General features: G+C 37.7%; 1 protein-coding gene across 1 annotated transcript in view; it reads left to right on the top strand.

Moving 5' to 3' along the window:
• Positions 1-22,562, top strand: part of CNKSR2 (connector enhancer of kinase suppressor of Ras 2) — a gene marked incomplete at its 3' end in the record, with an annotated part of 154,511 nt that overhangs the window by 25,930 nt on the left and 106,019 nt on the right. Inside the window, 2 exon segments of the mRNA XM_010287613.1 lie at positions 4,606-4,693; positions 20,844-20,885. Coding sequence (XP_010285915.1) covers positions 4,606-4,693; positions 20,844-20,885 — 130 coding nt within the window.

Consider the following 22,562-nt stretch of genomic DNA (forward strand, 5'->3'; position numbering starts at 1 on the left):
ATATGAAAAAGACAGATGAGGAGGCTAAAGCATATGAGGCCAAAAATGTTGATAATGTATAAATAATGACTGTATATGTCTCCTTCTCAGTACATGTCTTTTTTCACTTCTTTGGTAAGTATTTTCCTTCATGTGCAATCTGTAGTTTTGAGTATTAGTAGTTGTTGAATTGTATTATTTCTTAATTCTGTGAGGGCATTAGCTGTGCTATATTGATGTAGCTAATTTTTCTACCAATCCTTCAGGGTGGCTTAATTACTTAATGTTAGATAATATAATTTTTTTTCTTTCTGAAAGATGCTGATACTGCTAAAGATTTTAGTTAGGTCTGAGTTCATAAAAGTGTATACATACATGCATGTATGCTACAGCCTGCATTATACATGTATAAACAAATTCATGTTTCAGAGGTGTTTTATTATTTATCTCAAATACTGCTTTAAAAATTGTAAAAAGAACCAGTAGCTCTGACATTCCTGGTGTTAGGGAAACCTTATTTCCTATACGTTAGGGTCTTGATGTTGATTGACTTTAACATTAAAAAGAAAAAAAAAAAGTAAGCACCCTGTGAATGAGGTATTTAGAAGCTCTTCATCCCACTGGAATCTGTGGTGTGTAATAAGGTGCAGGCTCGCAATGTGGTTTTGCATGGTGGAAAAATTAAGAGGCTTCCACTCTTCCAGCTGCATGCATGATTACGAAACATGGATGAACTTCATTATTCTAGAAGGCTATTACCCACCCATTTGTGAAAGTGGTTTGAAAATGGCTAATGGCTCCAAATGTTGGAAAGGAGAAGGCAGGAGAAAAGGTGAGAATCAGGGCAAAAACACCCTGGATGTGTGTGCAGAAGCATTGATGTGATTGCATAAATCTCCTTTCCTTAACATATCAGGTGTAGAAGGGATAAACAAAGAATGGAAAGGGGAAACCAGCAGAGGTCTGGAAGAAGAAATTAATGGAAAGGGCATGTGGTCAGGTAGGTGTGCTGTGGAGCTACATGTGTTTTCATGTGGATGTTGCAAAGGAAGGGAATCACAGGGAGGTTTTGAAGGAAGTACAAATAAGTTACAGGACAATCTGAGTAAAAAAGGTTCCGTGAATAGGGAAATGTATTTGGAAAAGGTCTTGGAAATTACTGAGAGAGAGGTGAGACAATGGGACACTGAGGCCAGTGTCACAGCAGGAAGTGGGGCAACATAGGGCCTCAGTCCAAGGCAGTTCTTTAGTTCTTGTTTAACTTAAAGACCACTGAACTGGACAGCACACGTGTTGAAAATAGCATTTGTTCTCTGGGACTTCACTGGAGCCATAGGAGGTACCTGAGGTTTGAAGGTCCAAGGGACTGTGAAAAACGTGGCTTTGAAAGAAAAGGGTAGAAATTGGAAGCTGATAGAAATGGCTCAGCCAAGCCAAGGAGATAATTTTTAAAAAGTACAGAGAAGTAGTCTAATTAAACAAGGAATTCCTTTTACTTGGTGTGTTGCTGGTGCCTTGAGAAGGAAAGTGTTTTAGCTGCCAATTGAAAAGTTGTAGTATATGTAGGCTTTATTTGCATTTACACATATTGTTTCGTCTGTTCACAGTCAATAATATTGTGCTGTATTAAAATTGCAATCAGTGGATATATTGTCATTGAAGAGGCTTTTTGTCAGTTTGGTGTTTTACACTGTGTCTTTTATGAAATCCAGTCAGTGATCCTACAATGAAGTTTCTGTTGATATTTTGGTTGAAACTGCTGGCATGTTGTCTTGCTGGACTTTGACTTGTTGAAATTGAGGCTTGGGATGTAATATCAAAATACATTTCCTTTGGTAGTAAATATTTAAAGAGGCCCTTACCATTTCCCCAGCTGCTTATGCAGTAGTGGTTGTATAACTGCGTGCAGACTGCCTCCAGGGAAGCAGTCTGGAACTGGGGAGGGAGAGGAAAGGGAATTGCAATTTTACTGATTCAATTTGCAGCCATACCCCAGGAGAGGCAGGAACTGATGTGAGGGTGTTGGTTTATAAGCTAGAGACCTACAGAAGAGGCAGCTCAAGGACCCCTTACGTTTTCTGCAGGAGGCAAGTCCATATAACACAGACTTGTCTCCCTGTCTTTCCAAGATGTGAAGCACCTTTCAAAATATTACATATGAGTTATTGATTTTTAGTAGTTTTCTCCCTCCTGCTGGCACCCTTGCTGCCTGCTTCACATGCTGTTTTCAGTAAATCTTCACTGTGTAAACTTCAATGTAACAAATATGAGCAATGTCTCAGTCCCTTTGCCTGTTCTTTAGTGTCAACAAAGTTTATTTGGAGCATTTCTAATGATCTTCACTAAGAGCAATGACAGTAAAAATACTATTATTTTCCTCATGAACCATGAAACCAAACTAAATTGTAAAAGTATGAGGAAAGATGGTGCCGTATTAGAAGCCAAAGCCTACCATGCGATTTTGTTTAGAGAAATGCTGGAGGCTTTGAAATGTCAAATAGATTCCAGTTGTGTAATTTGAGGATCAAATTGTATTAACATCCATACTTAAAGTAAAATAATACCATTTGCTGGCTTGATTCCATTCATCTTCAATAAAAGTGAGTTCATAAATGAACATGACCTTTTTAAACCAAGGTTTCAGGTAGATTTCAGAATCTCAGCAGTTACAATTTTGAAAGGAAAAATATCAGTGTTTGTACATCGTGGCTAATGTACTTTTAAAAACATAATTATGGTTCATAGCCAAGCAGTTCAGTTACCTTTTATCCCTTAATATGCTCACGTCTCCTGAACTTCAGTAATAATCTGTGTATGTGTCTGTGGGTAGGCCTGCTGTAATGTCTACCTACTGTACAGTTGCCATATACTGCATAAAACTTGGACTTTGAATTGTGATTGTACGTCTGTGTCAAATAACTTCTGTAAGGCACCTTCTGGAACTTACCAACACATGCTGCCTACTCTCTTGTTGTTTTTATGTTTCTTAGACTCTGCCTAGCTTCCAATTTATGTATATTTATTTTAAAAAGAATATACTGCTTTTCTCCCTAGAAAATATGGGCAGAAAGTATATGTTGTATGATGTATTATGTCCAATTAAAGCTGCTAGACTTGAGTATGCACCTTAAAGTTCATGCTATCTTATGAACCAACAGGTTTGGGATTTTTTCAGGATTGGGAGCCCTGGAGAAGAAAGAGGGCATTAAAGCAGGTGGTAGGGCGGGGTTCATGGGTTTATTAGTGGACAGTTCCAAATCTGCCTGCACTAAAATTTCAGTAATTCTGCATATGGAAAAGAAGTGTAGAAACCCATTAAGAATCAGTAGAATTATATTTGTAGTTATCACTTGGACATGCTTATAGCAGAGTTCTTTGTACTGGAAACTTGTCTCTAGGCTTAAACGAGGAAGGCATAATAACCAACCAGCATTGTAAAGCTCTTAAAGGTATATATGAATACGTGTGCTCTAAGAAGTGATGAAAAAGGGCAGTTGGGGAAGGGTACTAGTCACACATCTTAATTTAAAGGCAATGTCATGTATTGTGTAGAGATCTTAGCACATCTCATGATCTATTGTTAGTTTATTCAGACATTACAATCCTTGTGGTTCTTTGCCACCTTTTTTGTTTTAAATGTTTGAAGAAGGTATATTAGGGAGAAATGCCATCTTTGAGATGCTAATAATGCCCATAAAAACCTCTTTTGCAACACTGATGAAGTCAAAACCTTGCCTCCTCTTGGAGAAAATACCGGTCCTGCCTAGTGTTTGGCTATTTCTTGAATATAGAAAATTTTAAGTTATAAAATTATATAAAGTCGAATTTGTAGTTTAACACGGACTTGCAGTACAGAAATCAGCTGACTGCCAGCCTCACTAACCAAATACATTTTAGCAGTGCTTCTAGAAAGCAAGTAAGCTTCTAGGTAGGCAAGCATTTTAAACATCCTAACACGAAGTTTTAAGGTATAGAATACATGTAGGTGACATCTCTAAATGCTGGATTACACTTTTCATTTCACTAAGCACTTCTGATTGTAGCACAGCGTGGGGGGACATTAGGTTGTACCTCCAGTTTAGCCTTTGCAGCAGCTTCTAAGCATTGATGCATCTCTGGCTCTAAATGCTGTTCTCCCCTTTGGGTAAAGATCTTACTTCTTCTGTGTCCCTCCAGTACTTTTACCAGATATTAGATCAGGTCCCAAGAATCCCAGTGAATCAGCCAAATGCTTTTTTGATGTGATTCACATCTGGACACCATTCATATCACAGGTGGAAACAGTGCCTCTGGTTGCCTTTATGAGGGTATTCCCAAACAAATGCAGAAGGCAAGGTGGGCTTTTTCTGGGAGAGTAAAGGCAGTCCAGAAGTAAACTGGAAGGCTGTGAGAAATAATGCTTTTATAAATGGAATTTCTTAAAGAGGAACTTAAAAACTGCAAAGTAAAGGAGAGATGAACATTTTCCATGGATATATATTGTGTATTTTAGAAATTTAGTAGTACATTCTGGGTATTCGGTATGATTTTAGTATATCTAGAAACGATGTGTATTAAGCGCACCAGTGAAGCAGGTAGATATATGGTAATGCTATTCAACATTTTTTTCTTCTTCTCTTCTTTTAGATCACCTTTTGCTGCTGTCACAGATTACTCAGTAACAAGAAATAATGTCATACAGCTCTGTCTGGAACTAACAACAATAGTACAACAGGTATGAGACCATCTGCTTAGCAATTTATTTCTTCCTAAATTGTAAATGGGCATTACCTTCTTCATACAATTTTGTGGTACTCTGCCTATATCATTATCTAACAAAAAGAGGGGAATACTAGTACTTAGTAAATGCGTTATAAGAATTGTACTTCCTGGTTTTGTAATACTATTTTGGGTTGTGCTGTGTATGTGCGTCTGCATATCTCGGTAGTAGGATTCATCTTGGGTTCTCTAGTCTAATATCATCGCTATAAATTTGTGAAATCTACTTGATAATTTGCATATTTAATTTCTTATATTTTGTCTTTACTTATTAATTAACTGTCTGGTGCAAAAGGTCTGTATGTATTGGACTTCAGTCATCTGCTCTTTCATACAGTTCATATCATCTAGACACTTGTTAAGATGACACATGTCCCCATGAGGCTAGAATATTTTGAGTACATTGTTGTACATCTTACCTTCAAGAAATCCAGAAGTAGGTACCGAGAAGCACTTGCTTAACAGGATTCATTTGGGAATGCAATCTAGAGAACCTTCCCCCACCCTTCTGTGGCTTCTCTGTGTGTGGTTTAGATCTGTCCCTATCTTTGCCTGTTGTTCTGCTGAAACTGAAAAGTCTCTTTTGCTGCAAGCTCAAACTAACGTTGATACCAAATTCTGTAGAAATAACTGAGGAAGTTAAAGAAGTTCTATTCAGTTGAACATCATCATTTACCCTGATGCATGCATTTCTGAGACCAGTCTGCTACTGATGACTGTGAAGGGCTGTGGTACCATCTTATACCATCAGCTGACCATGCAGTGCAGCAGTGCCCATCATGGGAGGGAAGAGGGTCCAGAAAGGGTTGCCTCTCCTAGTGGTTCAGCAACAGCAGAGGGAAGGCACCACTGATGCCAAGGAGAAGTTTGAGGGAGTGTTTGCTCTTGAGAAGGTGCAGTGGAGAAAAAGGGAGAGAGTGGTCTATGTAGGAGCACGGAGACTTTTTCTATTTTTCAGAAGCATCGCTCCAAACTGAGCAAAGCTAAACTTCTCCTGTGGCCTCTTGGCATGACTTTGTACAATGATGCTCTCCCTTTTATAACAAAAATGCATTTTTCTCTGACCCTTTCATAAATGTGTGCAACACTGATGATTAGTTGGGTTTGCCTCCCACCTGAGTTGGAAAAGAGCAGCATTGCTAGTCCTGTGTGTTCAAGCTTGGGAACGGAAAGTTTCTAACTTTTCTATATTATTATTAACTATATTTTTCCCTCAATTATGTGTGGCATTTTTTGATGTGAAAATGGAGCACGGGCTGTTCCCTCCTCATGGGCCATACAGCAAGGGTGCCTGTTTCCTTGCCAGGACCAAGGACCAAGGGGTGCCCCATCAGTCCCATCCTTCAGCTGCCCCATGCTCCCCAGTGGGCTTCTCTGTCACCCTGCCTCAGCCTGGGACGGAAGTGCCAGCAGTGGTGGCCTGTGGAAGAAGAGCCCGGGCCTTAATTTTCTTGGCTGCCTTCTGCATGACACATATTTTTTCATCTGTTGTCCTGTGCCTTGATGTGCCCTTATTGAGTTGTGAGAAGAGGTTGGTACTCTGGGAAAAGGAAGCACCGAGGGCATCCCTTCCCCTTGACCAGTCTGCTTATTTTCTACAGAAGTAGCTGTGCATTACTGTCTAGTTTTTTAATTGAGGGGAAGTGACACCTGATCCATTTTCACTGTGTCCACTATTAGTGAGAAAGTGGGTAGAATAGCAACTGCTGCAGTATTTCACAGGAATTAGCTCAATATCAGCTCATTTTCTTACAAATGCCTCCTCATCCATGATACATCTAATTCGCTCTGGTGTAGGTAAATATTTCTCTGTCTATATATTTTTCAGTGTGAATGACAACGAATGTTACTATTTAATACCTCTGGAGATCAGCAGTTTTATCTTTGCCAAAACTGACATGATTCCCCAATCAGGAAGCAGTTCAGTACATGAATCCATACTTTGAAGTCAAAAGGAGCATTTATGTGTCTAAATTTAAGCATGCTCTGAAATTGAATTGGGCTGTAGTCAGAAGAATGATAATGAAAAATTCCATTACTAGTCCCAAACACATGTGATTTGATCTCTACTTAAAACAAATGCATTCCAATGTAGCATTTCAAAATGTCTTTGCTGAGCTTTTCTTTTGTATGATCACTGAACACGCTGAAAATGCTTATTGTGCTTTGTTGAGTATTTCTGTACGGATGTAAATTGAATGTTTCAGTATCACCTTATCAGGTGTTTTTTCTGTCTCAGAATCCTTTTTTTTTTTTGTATTCAAAGTACTTTATAGTACTTGACTAATTTACAATAATTTACAGTTGATTTAAATTTTTTTTGTTTGTGAAAGACCTACAGAAAGCAATGTTACAGTTGTTCTTACAAAAGTAGCTAACAACAGATTTTTATAAAGCTGAATGGTTTATTAAAAAAATATACAGTCTTTACAATTTTTCATACCTTTGGCTTTTTTTTTTTTTTTTTTGAAACATTCATGCAATTTAAAAATAGAACTCCAGTATTGACCTTAGTAACTGACCACCAGCAGGACTGAAAACTGGTTGGATTTTTTTTGTGTTAAGTTACAGCCAACTTTCAGATTTATTAATAAAAATTATTCTTTAGTCAAGGTGGAGGGAAAAAAAGCTAAAATTAAGCTGGCTTGCCTGAATTGTTTTGCGTGTTTTGAGGCTAATTGTAATGACAGTGTTTCTTCATAGAATTACATGTTATTGGGTGTCCTGTCCCGTTCCCCCCCTGCCTCCCCGTTATCAGTGCTAAATGGATAATGAAGAAAAAAAAAAGTCAGAATTATGGCTTTCTCTTAGAAGTATGAAGTCTAAGAAAATCTATTGAGTGTCTGTGCTTTAACCTTTAAATAACTAGAAAAGTTGGAGTTACAATACCTACTTAACGACAGACTTTGGAATAAAATGCAGAATGGCACGTACTTTGTTTTAACCATTTCATTTTCTGTGTGATGCACACTGCCCAGGACCCAACTGACAGGCCAGCATGCAGTAGATATTTGCCAATGGAAGCAGGTCCCTCAGAGCACTGCAAGTTTTTATTGTAACCTGCTTTGCATTCGCACTAATCATCTCCTCCTATGCAGCGCTTTTATTTTGGCTTAGGGATTTTTTTTCTTCCTGTCCTGGTTTCAGCTGGGATAGAGTTGATTTTTTCCTAGTAGCTGGTATGATGCTGTGTTTTGGACTTAGGATGAGAATAATGTTGATAACACACTGATGTTTTAGTTGTTGCTGAGCAATGCTTACACTAAGTCAGGGACTGTTCAGCTTTTCATACTGCCCTGCCAGCGAGGAGGCTGGGGGGGGCACAAGAAGCCTGGAGGGGACACAGCCAGGACAGCTGACCGCAACTGGCCAAAGGGATATTCCATACCATATGACATCATGCTGAACAATGAAACTGGAGGGAGTTTTTTTCCCTATTAAACTGTCTTTATCTCAACCTACAACTTTTACTCTGCCTCCCCTCTCCTGATTCTCTCCCCATCCCACTTGCGGGGGGAGCAGAGTGAGTGAATGGTTGTGTGGTGTTTAGCCGTCTGCTGGGTTAAACCACAACATTCCCCCTTAGGACTTTAGGATATTGTTCATAGGCACTTCCTGCAGGTTTTCACTCTTAATACCATCCTCCTTGCTGATGGCTTATTTAATTCAGGGCTTGCATTCTTGTTTCATTTTTATAAACAACTCTTCCCTTGCAGCAGAACACTGGAGGTAAAAAAAAGGATTTAAATAACAAACAAATCTATGAGACTGTCTTGATTTTTGCTACCATTCCCTTGCACTCTCTGCCTTTCTCTCCTATACCGATCTGCCTCCCCACAGGAACTGGAGGCTGAGCATTATCTGTACTCTCTGTTTATTCTGCAATAAGTAAAAAAGGCCTGTTCTTTCTTGATGGTACAAGATAGGTGTTAAAGGGGTATGGGTGTACAGGTTGAGGGGTGTATGTGTGAAATTGTGTTGTGCTTTTTTCCCTTTTGGTTCATTCATTAATTTAGATTTGTGTTGGCAGAATTGTTCAGTCACAAATGCATATAAAGAAGAACATGAGTGACTCCTTGTCTTTATGGCGTTCATGAAAGTCTTGTTCTTGACTGACTTAGTTGGGGTGTTCAGAAGGTGCCAGGAACTGGTCCATTTAAGTGTGCTTGTGTTGTTTGAGGAAGGTAGCAGTAGCTACAATGATAACTGTAAGGACTAGAAGATTTATTGCTTTCTTAAGCAATCTGTAGGTAGCTTTTATTATCATTCTCAGTGCTCTTATTCCTCAGGAACCCATTAAGGTTTCATTAAAGAAGCTTTCTTCATTAGAATTAAAGCCCTGGAAATCTTGGTACTATCTGAAAAATCTAATTTTATATTGACTTCGTAAGTTATCAGACATTTAAAGAAAAGTTTACTGCTTAGCACCATAGTTCTTATTATTGCTGTTTAGTAGTGATCATTAGTAGCACTAGTCACATGTTTTTTTACTTTCCTTAATCAGCTTTCACAATGATTTGCTGCGTTTGTTTAGTTTTAAAACCACTGATGTTTATCTCTCAGCTTTAATGTCTTGTGGGATTTACTGAGCGAAATGTTCCAGCAGAAGCATAGCTGTGGGCCTGTAAATACTCCTTTATAAAAGCTTCACTGCAATTACTTCTCTGCCTAATCACCTTTTTGAAGAGGAACTATGCGGTGGAAGCAATTCTATGTAGCAGGGGTGGAGATGGAGAACAGTCACTTGGCTGGCAGGGATCTGGCTTGCACTGTTGTCACAGAACATACTTCTGACATCATCTGTCTCACAGCAATATTTGGAGGTAAACTCAGGTTTTGGATGACATGGGGTGAGAACCTGAGTGATGCAATTTGAGAGGTGGTGGCCAGATGGAAGATAGCTAGGAAAGACCAAAACAACCATCCACAGACACTCTGGACATATAGGCACCTAGGATATTAAGCTAAAATCCCTAATATAGAACACATACAGAAGTGCCCTGTGCACTGCCTCAGCTGAGTGATTTGGAGCTTTTTCTCCATTTAAAGGTGTTGGAGATTCAAAAACGTAAGTGTCCAAATACTCCATGCCCCGGTGGACTTACTTCCCATGCTAGAGGGGTGATCTTTCGGCTTCTAGCCGTTCCTGTCTTTCAGATAAAGATATTGAAAAGGATCACAAATAATTTCCTGAGTAATGCATTATTTTTGTATGACTGCATTTTTTATAATCAAATGGCTGTAACATATGTGATGAATGTTTTAAATGTTAAGTGTCACAGAGAAACTGTTTTGCAGTTTAAAGGTTAAAAGGCAAATTTAGTTTCTTAGCCCTCTGCCCCAACTCAGAGTCCAACTCCAATAATATAAAATGATTCTATTCATTTTGTTAGGACAATATCAAATACATGAATAGGGAATAATAATTAATATCCTGAGTACTATTATTACAAAGTATTTCTCATGTAATCTTTTCTATCATAATTCTTCACTTTTGTTTTTAAGTCCTAGATATTAAGGACTTTAAGGACTTGCTAAATATAACTTACAATTTTTGAATTTTAGGTCATACTAAGTAGCTTATTACCTCAGGTATCTTTACAGTAGTTTAGTGATGTGAACGTTTGATTGGTTCCTCATTAAACTGCTTTGTGCTTCCAGATTGCTGGGATTTTCAAAGTAACATGTGTTTGATGGAAACAGTTATATATTAAATTTTAAAGTTTTTAATTTACATTTTTACCATTATTCCTTCCACCCTGACTTTGTTATCAAATGCTTGCAGGAAAATCTTTGTTAGCCTACCATGGTAATAATACCCTCCCTACCCCCTTTTTTAAATAAAAATATTTCATGATGAGGAGGCCACATTCTTGGAATTTAAAATATATGTATGCATAGTATACTGCTTATACAAAATGCCCCATTTCTGATAAGTGTACAAGTAGGAGGGTAAGTGTACAAGAGTGTAGCTGAATAGATGTGGTGAAAAGTTAAAAACAGAACCAAAAAGCCCCCCTTGGAAACAATACCCAGGCAAGTGTCTGGCTATAGTACATGGAATACAAATGGTATTCATATGAGACCATTACAACTAATTGCAAGTAACACTGGTAGTATCCTTCAAGTGTTGCTCTTATGCAGGATTATCTGCTGCATACGATTCAAAGCAGTGCTCAGAAGTAGTGGTGTTTCAGGATACATATTATGCAGTTGTTCATATTTAGAAGTCAATGTAAAAGGTAAAATAGAGTTTAAAGGATTGTTGGAAATACGAAGCTGGTTTTTGTTTAGAAGAAGCTATGTCAAACTAGTTTCTATTCATGCTCTTTAGCAATGTTTTTTTTTCATAGTAGAGTAGCTTATTTCTCTGTAGCACATTTTATGGAAAATTTCAGATGTAATTTAATGTAATGTAAAAAGTGCCTAAGGTGCTTAACATCAGTGCTTTTTTTCTGATTCTGGTAGTTTATTTCTGCTATTTTATTATACTTTTTTTTTTCCTCTTGAAATGGCTTACTTGTGGATATATTGTTGTCTTTTGATTTAAGTTTTGAAGTCCTTTTTGAAATGGGATTAGGCATGGAATAGCTCAAAGGTTAAAACATCAATAATAGATGTTTTAAAACATCAATAAAACATCCCTATAGATACATAATAATATGTATCTATAGGGATACGAACCACTACTAGAAATAATTTGATGTCTCATTAGTTGTCATTGAGATATATACGTTAAAGAGGGTTTTTTTTCCCCTAAACTTGTGTAGTCTGTGATGTGATATTTTCAAAGTAGCTTATGAAGCCACTGCACGGTTCAATAAAAACGTACCCTGTAAAGTCCTGTGAATTTGTTAGCTCTGTTTTCTTTTCCATTCTTAGAGAAAGCAGTTTCTTTTCCTCGTAGATGGAAGAAGAAAAAAAAACCCAACCCCAAACCTCAAAAAGATTGCTGAGTACATAAGAAGCTTAGTGACCAGAAAGCAAAAATGGGTTGGTGTTGGTTGGCTTGGGGTTTTTTTTTGTGGTTGTTTTTCTTCCAGACTAATAATTGACAGCCTCTGAACATGGGGGAAAATGAAACACAAAGCAGAATAATTTGTGGAAAAAAGAGTAGTCTTTTTGATGGGACATATGCTAGCAAACCAATGCAGCTGTTAATTTTTTCCAAGAAAAGGAGCCTGAGTGGGTCAAGGTGATAGTGAAAGAGTCAGGGACTGTTGAGCTAATTCATGCACTCATGGGAGCACTTGCAGAAAGTAGCAGAAAGTTGATGGAAATTGAGATAAAGTATAGACAGAGGGGAAGAATGTGTTTTAATAATCTCATATGTTTCCTTTAAATAAAACCTTTTTTTCTTAGACTGATTGTTGCGAGCATTGTGTCAGTGCATGTTGAGTGGCATCACAGTTTCCATCTGAATAGAGGCAGAAAGAGGATATGCCATGCTTTCTGTAAAATTCTTTATAAATGCTAAATTTAATCATTAATGATGATGGATTAAGGTTATGTTGGTCATATCGGTAGAAGTGAAGACTGAGACTCCATTTCTTTTACTTTAGAAACTGATTTCTCTTTCCAGAGACAGTACAGTCTCTGTAACCAGGTGCAGTGAAGCAAAATTTCACTTCAGTATAGTGAATTACAGAAACTATGTGTTGCTAGGTAGCTAGTAGAAGCCTTGAGCATGAAAAAGTGTAGGGTCAATCTTTATTTCAGGAGCATAATGTGAGGTACGTGTGTGTTTGCTTTAATCCATTAAAAATACATCAAGAATTTCAGATGATTCAATATGAAACATTCAAGTCATAGCTGAGCCTGAAATGTTATGTATCTAAACATTATTACTTTTTCTCAAATTCGATTAATTTTATTTCCTCTGTTGGCAGAATAACCACCTAGGCGCTATATGAAACATGAAATATTTTGCTGCAATTGTGTTTTATAAACCAGAAGTCTTTTTCATGACAGTACTAGAGGAAAAACAGAAGTGAAAAATTAAGAAGTTACTTACCTCTAAATGGTCTTGGAAGTGACACTGAAAACTTAAGAACTGCACAACACATCATGCTACAAACTCTTTTACATGTCAGTAATAAAAGGTTTAGTTCTGAATGCATGACACATCGTTCTGAATTAGAGGTGTGGAAGAAAGGGTGTTTGGACTTTGTTTTTTCTCCTTCAGATGGAACATTTTTGCCTCACTTCCAAACTCTCGTCTGTTGATAGCTTCAGTGGATTTTATTTTTACCTGCTGAGAATGTCACTGCGTAGAGAAGTCTAACAGCTGAAATTCAATTTAGACCACATAAACACTTAGATTCTAGCAGGATACATGAGCAAATATCAATGTGATTTTAGGCAGTGCTAAAATACTTGCTATGGTTTCTGACCTGATGGTATGCCAGTTCATTTTAGAAATGGTGTAGCAGGAAGAAGTGTTACTCTCGATATGCAGATTAAGAACTAATATGTGACCAGATCCCAAAGGAAAGCAAAATGATGCCTTTTACAGAAAGGAGCATAGAAATAACTGGAAACGGAAAATTACTTCAGAAAGATGGAAGAAAAGAGCTTAGTGTACACATTGCATCTCTCTCTAATCCAGCGAGCAATTTTTCCCTGCAGTTGCTTGATCTGTGGGTGATTTATGTCAGTTGTGTTAAATTTTTACGTGAAGTATTCTGTTACTATGGTGACAGAGACCACTCCACGCAGATTGTTTAAATAAAATTAAGGCAATTCTTTGTACTCAGTAAGCTGGGTAATTGCTATTGGTTTGTACACAAGAGTTATGAACTTAGAGAACTGCAGGTTCATTAAATATTCAGGGAAAGGCTCTAGACTTTTAGAAACATTTGCGTAAGTTGCATAGGAAATGTCCTTTTATGTAGCGTTTATTTAATAGCTTGCATTATATTTTTCACAATAGATTTTTTTTTTTTTCTTCTTCTTCCTTTAGTGTCTTAAATGGCGTGTGCGCAACATTTTGTTTTCCCCCATCTCTTTCCGTTCTTATGCATGTTTCTGATGAGGGAGGACGGAGTGGGTTCAACATTTTGTTTTCCCCCATCTCTTTCGGTTCTTACGCATGTTTCTGATGAGGGAGGACGGAGTGGGTTGCTACAGATACAGATGAGCTCTGGCTTCAGTGTGGAGGGACAGGGGATAACAGTAGAGTGAGGATGCCACAGAACCAGTGGCAAGAGACTGCAGCGATTGAATAATTGCAGCGTAAGTGGGAAAGCAAGCAAATATTTCTGAACGGCAGTGGGAAGAAGATCGACAGGATTTGTGTGGGAAGCAAAGAGGAGTTAAAAATGGCACCCAGGTTGTGAGCTTGTGGGACATAAGGTGATGGAGTTGTTGACAGAGATAGGGAAAGAAGGAGTGAGCAGGGAGGGCTTGGGGAGAAACGTGATTTCAGCTTTTCAAGCATACTGCGTTAGGGCTGGTGGCAAATATCCAGAAGGAGATTCTGAACTGCGAATGTGAACAGAAGGGATGAGAGATCTGTGACTCATCCACACAGAGATGATAATTAAAGCAGCATGATTTTAGGAGGCTGCTGAGCAATAGGGAAGAGGTTGCAGGAAAGGGGAGAGTTGAGGATAGAGCTCGCTGGGACTGTGGCAGTTGGAAGGAGAAGGAACAGCCATGACTGGAGACTCTTGCAGTAGCTCAGTGTGAAGAAAGTCAGGGAAAGCACATACTTTGTGATGTCTACTTAGAAATACAGTATAGGTTTTTAACAATGGCTGTGTAATTTTAAAAATTCATTTTGTATGGCAGCAGCCAAGGATTACCTATGCAAGCACTGGGTTGTTGCATAGCTTCAGAAGAGCTTGCTATTGCATTTTAGGTAGTGAGACAGGAAGAACGTGTTTCCTCTTCCTCTCTCTCTGCTCCAAATGTTTGTAATTGTTCGTGTCCCCAGGGCCCATACCCTCTCTATCCAAAGTCCTTGCTAGACCTCTTAAAATCTAAGATGTGGTAAAGCATCTCAGGAAACCTCTGCCTGTGTCCTGCTCGTTAATTTTTTTGCCTGTTGCCAGAGGGGAACATTACCTGCTTGCCAGCTTCTGTAGCTTTGGGGGTATTTAAGAGTGTTTTGTTTCTTGTTTTTGTGATGGGGGTGGGGATTGGAGGGGAGGGAGTTGAACAGAGCTGTATATCTGCCATTTTGTATTTTATTATTCCAGTAATTACCGAGAAATACCTGTAAATCACAGTCTCGGCAGAGTTCCCTAATATCCTTCAGTTTTCTGATCATTGTGCTCTGTAGAACACAGTATTTTGCTCTAGCCTATATTATAATGATCAAGTTTATTGTTTCAAAGCTGTCATTGTTTAATCCTGCCGTCAACTGTATTAGATATATTTTCCATGCATTTTCTAAGGAGTGAAAGGCTAAGTTAACTCAACCTATCTTACCCTTGTACCTATTTTGAAATTTTGTGTACTACTGTCTTGTTCTGAGAAAAGCAATGAAGGGTAATAATAAATGAAGGTACTTTGAAAGATACAAAACTTTTGCCTTCTTCATGTGTTGGCAAAGCTTTAAACTTTGTCATCACTGTTGTTGAGAACTCCTGTGAGAACCTTAAAGTGGTGACTCCAGCAAACCTCAGTCTTGTGGCTCTCTTGCCATAGCTGAATTGGGCAGAATTCAAACCAAATGAGCCTTTCTAGAGCCTATGGCATAAATTCCCTAGAGCTAGTGACACTTGAGCAGGCTCAAGTGAGCTCCCTGAAGCCAGAAAAACTTATTTTTGATGGTGCAGTGCTGAGGCCGAAGGGACTGGGAGTTATGATATAAGCAGTCTCAAGTTAATTATTTTTTATTGTTGCTAAGTAGCAAGATGAATAGACCATCCATTTGACATATACTGATATTAAAGGATTCAGTTACAGTTTTAATCAATTTGAGAAGCAAAGGGATTTAATGGATGGCTCGGCTTAATTCCAACCAATGGCTACATTGCTCAAGAGAGATTTTTATGCCAAAGGTTTGGCAATGCATGAGAGTTTGAGCCCTCTTTTAGCAATCATGTAATTCATTATTTTTATTACAAATAGAGAACTGGAGTTACATAGTTTAGCACATTTTGCGTGACTTCAAAATAACGGTGACAGCAATTCTATCAGACATCTGTTTTTAAGCAGTACATAAAATCTAGCTGCTGCGCTCTTAAAACTAGACATGGAAGATGTGTGGGATTGCTCATGGAAGATGCATTTTCCAGGCAATTTCACTACTGCTTTTAAAAATGTGTTCCTAACCTTGCCTACATTTTATCAGCAAAATACTGGTAAAAACAGTGCTATATACACAAACACACACATGTAAATTGCCTTCGTGCAAATCCAATTGGACTGCAGAGAAAAACAAATGAAAAAAAATGGTAAAGAAGCTTCACCAGAAGCAGCTTGAAAGCTGCTTGGCGAACGAATGCTTTAATGGCAAGCTCTTGTTCTTCACAAGTTGCTCCAATTGACTCCACCTCTGTAGCACCATACAGCCTGCTTTTGAGCATGCTACTATCGTATGAATTCACAAAGGACATTTTTGGGCTAACATGTTACCTGGGAATCAGGAGATCTGGTTTTTGTTCATGACAATCATGTAACCTGCTTCTGTGTCAGTTCTGCCTAGGAAAGTTCCTTGCCTTGGTGGAAAAAATAAATTAGGGTGACTGAATATACATGAGCAACTAAGCCATTCTGCTGAACAAGAAAATACGGTAAAAGAAGTCCATGCCCTCTCTTGAACACCCTGATCTAAGGATTACTAGAAATGCTGAAATGTTGCTGATTTGTTGCTGAAAGAACTAATAAACATATTTCTGCAATTTTCCCTTTTTTATCCCTTAACTAGTTGTATGTATATATTTTATTTTCTGAGATAGCATAAGTTTATTCTGAAGTTAAGTCATGGAGTTTACAGGAACTTAAGACTGCCAAGAAGAGTGCAGTGCAGCAGTTGCCGAGAATATGTGGCAAACCCATGAATGACAGTAGTAGTAGTAGTAATGATATGTTTCAGGATTATAGCCTGCAAGTATCCTGAGAGGAGAAGTGTTTGACAGGTAATTGCAATAGGTAATTTGACAGGTTGCCAACTCGGACTTGTAAACGAGATCATGTATATGCAAAAATAGAAGTGTGTTCTGCTGAATATTATCCCATAGTTACAGTATGGAGAACTACATGAACATCTTTTCCCTGTGGGATATATGAGCAGTAGGATGAGTTGGCAGGTCTTGTAGATCTTAGTACTTCTCATTTTGGATTGAGATTTAATAAGCTTGGGTGCAAAGAAAGGACTAAAGAAGAAAAGTGCTGGTGTAAGTAGCTGACCCCATTCCCCACCTCTGTGACATACTAAGACGAGTGTTTAAAAAGAAGGCAATAATAGTGAGGGGAGAAGAAAATAAAATGGAAAAATAAAGCATCATAAACATTGCTTTTGAAAAACAAAATCCACAAATATTTGGTTTTTATCTATGTCGCCTCACATGTGAATTGTTCTAGGAATGTCTGGGGCAGGGTGGGCAGAGGTGTGTACATTGTACAGCATTGTCACCAGTCAGTGGGTTTAACTTAAATGTCTTTAGTAATTAGTACTTATGACATTACTATAGGATCTTTGCAGATAAAACTTGTAATTTTTGTAGAAATAATGCAGAAATGTGGTTATGCATGTCAGAATTTCTGGAAGAAATGTAAGTGATGCCTCTCAGTTGCAGTTTAGCATAGGTCTTGCTAGTCTTAAGAATAGGTTTTTTAATTATACCAGGATTGAAAGTGCAGAAGAACACTCTCCCTGGTGTTGTGTTTTGTTCTTGCTGTTCTTATCTTCCTCCCTTACTGCATGTTTTTTATTTTTTTTCCAATTTTGGACCTCATGTTTTGCTTTTTTTTTTAGGAACTTAGCCTAGTTCCAGCTGCCTCCGCAAAGGTTGCTTTTGCCATTTTTGATGCACGAGGCAGAGCTGGAAAGAGTGACCATGAAAATTTGAGATTAGTAGTTAAGTTCACCATCATATTCCCCTTTATTTCTCTTTCTTTGCAGATGATAGTGTCCCATTTTCCTCTCTGAAACTGCTAGTGGCAGATATTTGACTACATCTTCAGGAGTATAAATTAACACAGAACTGCTTTTGTTGCTTTATTAGCAATCTGTGTTATTAACTTTTCAGAAATTAATGCACATTTAGAAGATGACCTGTTTCAGCTGATATTTTGTTTGTGTGGTTAGATGAAGATCATATAGCCTAGCTTTAGTTATAGTTTGTCAGTGAATGTATGTGTGAAGTTCAGAGAATAAATAGGTAAAAGTAAATTATCTCCTCCTTGCTGTATCTGTGTATTTCAGTTCAGGGGTAATCGCAGTATTGTTTCACTAAGTGAATAGCAAATTGTTAGCTTGTAGGAGTAAAGCTTGGTTGCAGATTTTTTGTGTGTTCCTGCTCTTCTAAAGTAGAAAAAAGTTGAAGTTAAACTTGCATATGATCTGTTTCTTACCTTAATTGCAATGTTTTCATACTGTGGTTAAACAGATACTTAAGAAGATCTTTCAGGAGTAAGATATGGGCTTGTAGTCCAGGTATGGAAGGAAGAGTTGTTCTCCAGCTGTGGGCGGTATGCTATTAAGAATACAAATTTATTTCTAATTGCATAGTTAGAGACTCTTTTTATAGTTCTCAAGTGCTGTAAGCTCTTTTAGTTGAAATGAAATGGGTATGAAAAAGCAATAATTGTAAATGCTAAAGGCTCCCAGTAATAAGAATTCAGCTCATCATTCTACCTAAGGGACGCTGGAAGAGGGTGGGCACAATTATCCTCAGCACTGGCTTAAAGATAAAGCACAAAGAAGTGTGGAGTGACTTTAAAAAATCTAAGAAGTAAACTGTTTGCTATGAAAGGAAGTGACATTGTAGGTTTTGCTCTTGGGATCATTCAGGAGCAGCCTCAGCCCTCATCTCTAGGGATGGCTGCAGGAAGTTAAAACGAGCTTGCTACAATGCAGGGATCAGCTTGGTGACCTTTTCTAGGTTTCTTTGAATGTTAGACTTCAGGGCACCTCTGGGCTATACTGGCACAGTTCTCTGCATTCCTAGCTTGAATTATGTTTAGTTGGATGTTGTTCATGTATGGAAAAAGTATATTTTGGAATTGTTTTTCTACCTAAGTATTGTGTTTGCTCTCCTCCAGTTTTTCTGTCTCTTGTGGTTTATTGAACCGTTAATTTTTCTCTTGCCTGAATATGAAGGTGTATCATTAACAATCAGCTGTCCACGGTGTGATGAACTCCTTTAGCAATTCCTCTTCCCAGTCCCTGGATTTGTATTGGAATTGTGTGTTGAGGAGAGTATTTAAGGGTGAGGCCACCTGCCCCTATACATAGACTGGATGCCTGAGAAGTTTTCCACTTGCTTTGCTGTCTTTTGTAGAATCCTAAATATTTTATAGTTTTATATATACTCTTGGTTTGTCAGAAATAAACATATTTCTTTAGCTTCCTTCATGGTTATGTGGAAGCATTTAATTTCAAGGATGTAGCAGTGTTTCTCTGTTATTCACTAGTTTCTTGGTTGTAATAAACTTATAGAGCATTTAAGAACCCAGAATCCTTCTTTCCTTAGTAGTGAGACTTCTCAAACAGTATCCTCTTTTAAGTTGAATGTTGAAACTTATAGTAAACTCTTCCTGTTACCAATGAAATAATTATGTCTGCTTAAAAACACTTTTTTTTCTTCAATATAGATGTTGCAATTCCTTCCTGCTATTTTTGAAAAATGATTCATAAGAAACCATGCAGAACATAGATGCATCCAGATTGAAAATGTTACATGCCCTCCCACATATAACAATGAGATGTGTGTTTTGCTACTAAGATTGCAAATACTTCATTGATGTCTGCATATAATTAAACGTGTTAGATTTTCTTTCCGGCTGTACTTACTGGCAAATATTTCCTGAATGCCAACAGCTGTTATTAGGAAAATACTCCCTGATCAACCTGCTGCTTCTGCATACGTTGCTTTATATAAAGCTTAAGAACACATTGGCTTTTCTTGCCTGAGTAACACTGGATGTGTTTCATGGATTAAAAGTTATTTTTTTTAAGCAGTTGCATATAACAAAGTTGTTTTTCTAACAGGATAAACTGATTTAAAAATGAGACTTAAAACATGAAAACTTAGTCATATTTTCATGTGGGTTACTAGGTAGGATATAAAGCATCCATTCTAAACAGAGCTTGCACTAGTTCCCATAAAGCTACAGCATCTAATGAACTTAGAAAAGAGTGGTTCTTTCACCAATGTTGGTTGTATTTTATGTGCTCTCTGCCTTGCGAATTCTATTTCTCTATTATCCACTGAGACTTTGGCCTGTCAGAAAAACTTTCGCAGTCCCCAGCCTCCCATCTGTTAGTCTTGCTTACAGAAACTGCCTCACATGCTACATAAGATGACACAATGTGCATGCAGTTCCCGGCAGGCTGTATGTAATAAGATGGTCCAACTCAGTTTTCCTGTGTGTTTTGTATTCTGTGTTTGTCTTCCCTCTTCCCCTTCCCATTGCATGGAGTGTTAGAAATAACCAGTGGTTCCCTATTGTCTTCTTCCTCATCCTGGGGTTTTCTTTCACTTCTTTGGCAGGGTGTGCAAACATGCCAGTTCAGCTTAGTTTTCTTTCTTAGCTACTTAAGACTATTGCTGGTACCTCTGTTTTTCAGCATTACCACTAGAAGTGGGTCATTTTTGTCCATGGTCAGGGACTGCTGGTTGAAGCCACTTGTCTGGCATACAAGTGACTAGGTATGTGCCAGAAGGATGTGAAATGGAAGAAGATCATTAACTGGCTCAAGGAAGGAAGCAACAAGAACTAGTGAATAGATACAAACATTTACCAGTATTTCCTTTCTGTGGTGGCTTCACACTTTTCTTACATGAGTCTTTCCATTCTGTTTGAGACTTTTAAATCTTTTGTTTCGTCCTAAAGACTTTTCAATTCAGTTTAATTCTTTTTAAAGATAAATCTAGGAAGGGTGAATGATTGGATCAATTTAACCTGCCTTTTCTGTTTTACTTTCTCAGGATTGCACAGTATATGAAACAGAGAATAAAATTCTTCATGTGGTGAGTAGTGTTTGTATTTCTATTAATAAATATATTTGTATAGACTACATAGAATTATAGAGCTATGTGTTTTGTGCTTTTTCTATGCAGTGCCAGTGTGATAATGAATGAGTCTCAGTAAGACTGAGTGAATGTATGGAACTACTTGTGAATAGGTAATGATGTTATGAAAGCTGAACTTGACATATGAGAACTTTGCAAGGGCTTGTGTTTGTCTGGCTCAGGCCTATCTGTTATTTGTAAGCCATGAACAGAAAAATGATTCTGAAAAATGGCATTTTTTTTTTAAGAGAACTGGTTGCTAGGCTTCTATGAAATTATATATATATTTATGTTAGTGATATAGTTTCATTTATACAGCCTTATTCCTTGTAGGAGCATGGAGCTAGCCTAGTGATAGGAAAATTAATGCAATTCTTTCCCTTTAAATTCTTAGCATAAGTACAGTGATCTGTTCCCAGCATCTGTAGTGCTATCGGTTATAAATAAAACAGATGAAAGTCATTGGGGCATCAGAACACAGGATGAGTTTGAAAGGCTGGTACTTTTATGGATGGAGAGTCAAAAGCTTGAGTAAACTTTGTCTGAAAACTGCACCTAAGTTTTGGATAATAAATTGCGTTTCATGTTGTGGCTGTAGTTTAGCGAGTATTAAGTTAACCCAGAGCTTGTTTCTAAGAGTTAGATACAAATATATATGCTTCCTAAGAGTGAGTAATGAATTGGTTTCATTTATTCACTATATTTCACATTTCGGTATGTTTTGATATCTTACTTTTCTTATTACCAGAGCTTAGTCAAGAAAATACTGCATTTCTTTATTTAAAAGGTGAGCTTGCCAGTAAATTTTGCTATACTTTTTTCAGTGCTCCCGTATCAAATGTTTGTCAAGCTGAATTCAATAAGCTTTTGGTGCTTTGATTTCACAGCGATGTGGAATAAAACATCTCCTTGTATTTTTAAGTTTCACTTACATCTTTCCCTTGTGAGATACAAAGAATTAGCAATTTTAGTTAGGCTGACATCATCATCTTTGCTAGGCTGATCTCTGCAAGTATTTAAGTAATGAATTTTTTAATTGCATAGACCTGGCAAAAGTTGAAGTGCTATAAGTTCGAAATCATTATGTATAGCTTGGTTTTCAATACATGTTTGTTTTCTGCTGTAAGAGCCAAGAGTTCTGACATCTGCTATACACAGTATATATCTTTTACAAATTTGCAAAAAGTATTATAAAGGGAGCTGGCAGTGTTTAGGGCTGATCAGTTATACAGTCTTCAACAGAAAATTTTGAGGAAACTGAGAGGTACTCGTTTAAGATATGTGAGTGCACAAATTTGTGACAGGTTTCAAAAGTTGTATTATCTTACATCATTCAGACTAACATAGACTTATTTCTTTAATCCACAGTAACGTCATTGTGGTCACAGGTGGACATATGTGTTATTGTGGAGAGCTTGATTAGCTTCTATGATTAGTGCTAAAGCTTGCAAGGAAACACGAATGGAGTGTTGAATGTTGTACTGAAGCCTAGGATTAAAAATGACTATGTGTTACACATGACTTGGATCATTTCTGACTGTATTGCATTTCAGCTGATGGATGGGATTTCATGGGGCAAAAGCTGACCAAAAGCAAGCAAGGATAGAGTTAAGTCTGTGATTGAATAATTAAAAG

This window comes from Phaethon lepturus, unplaced genomic scaffold (genome assembly GCF_000687285.1).
Source record: "Phaethon lepturus isolate BGI_N335 unplaced genomic scaffold, ASM68728v1 scaffold2285, whole genome shotgun sequence".
Lineage (NCBI taxonomy): Eukaryota > Metazoa > Chordata > Aves > Phaethontiformes > Phaethontidae > Phaethon > Phaethon lepturus.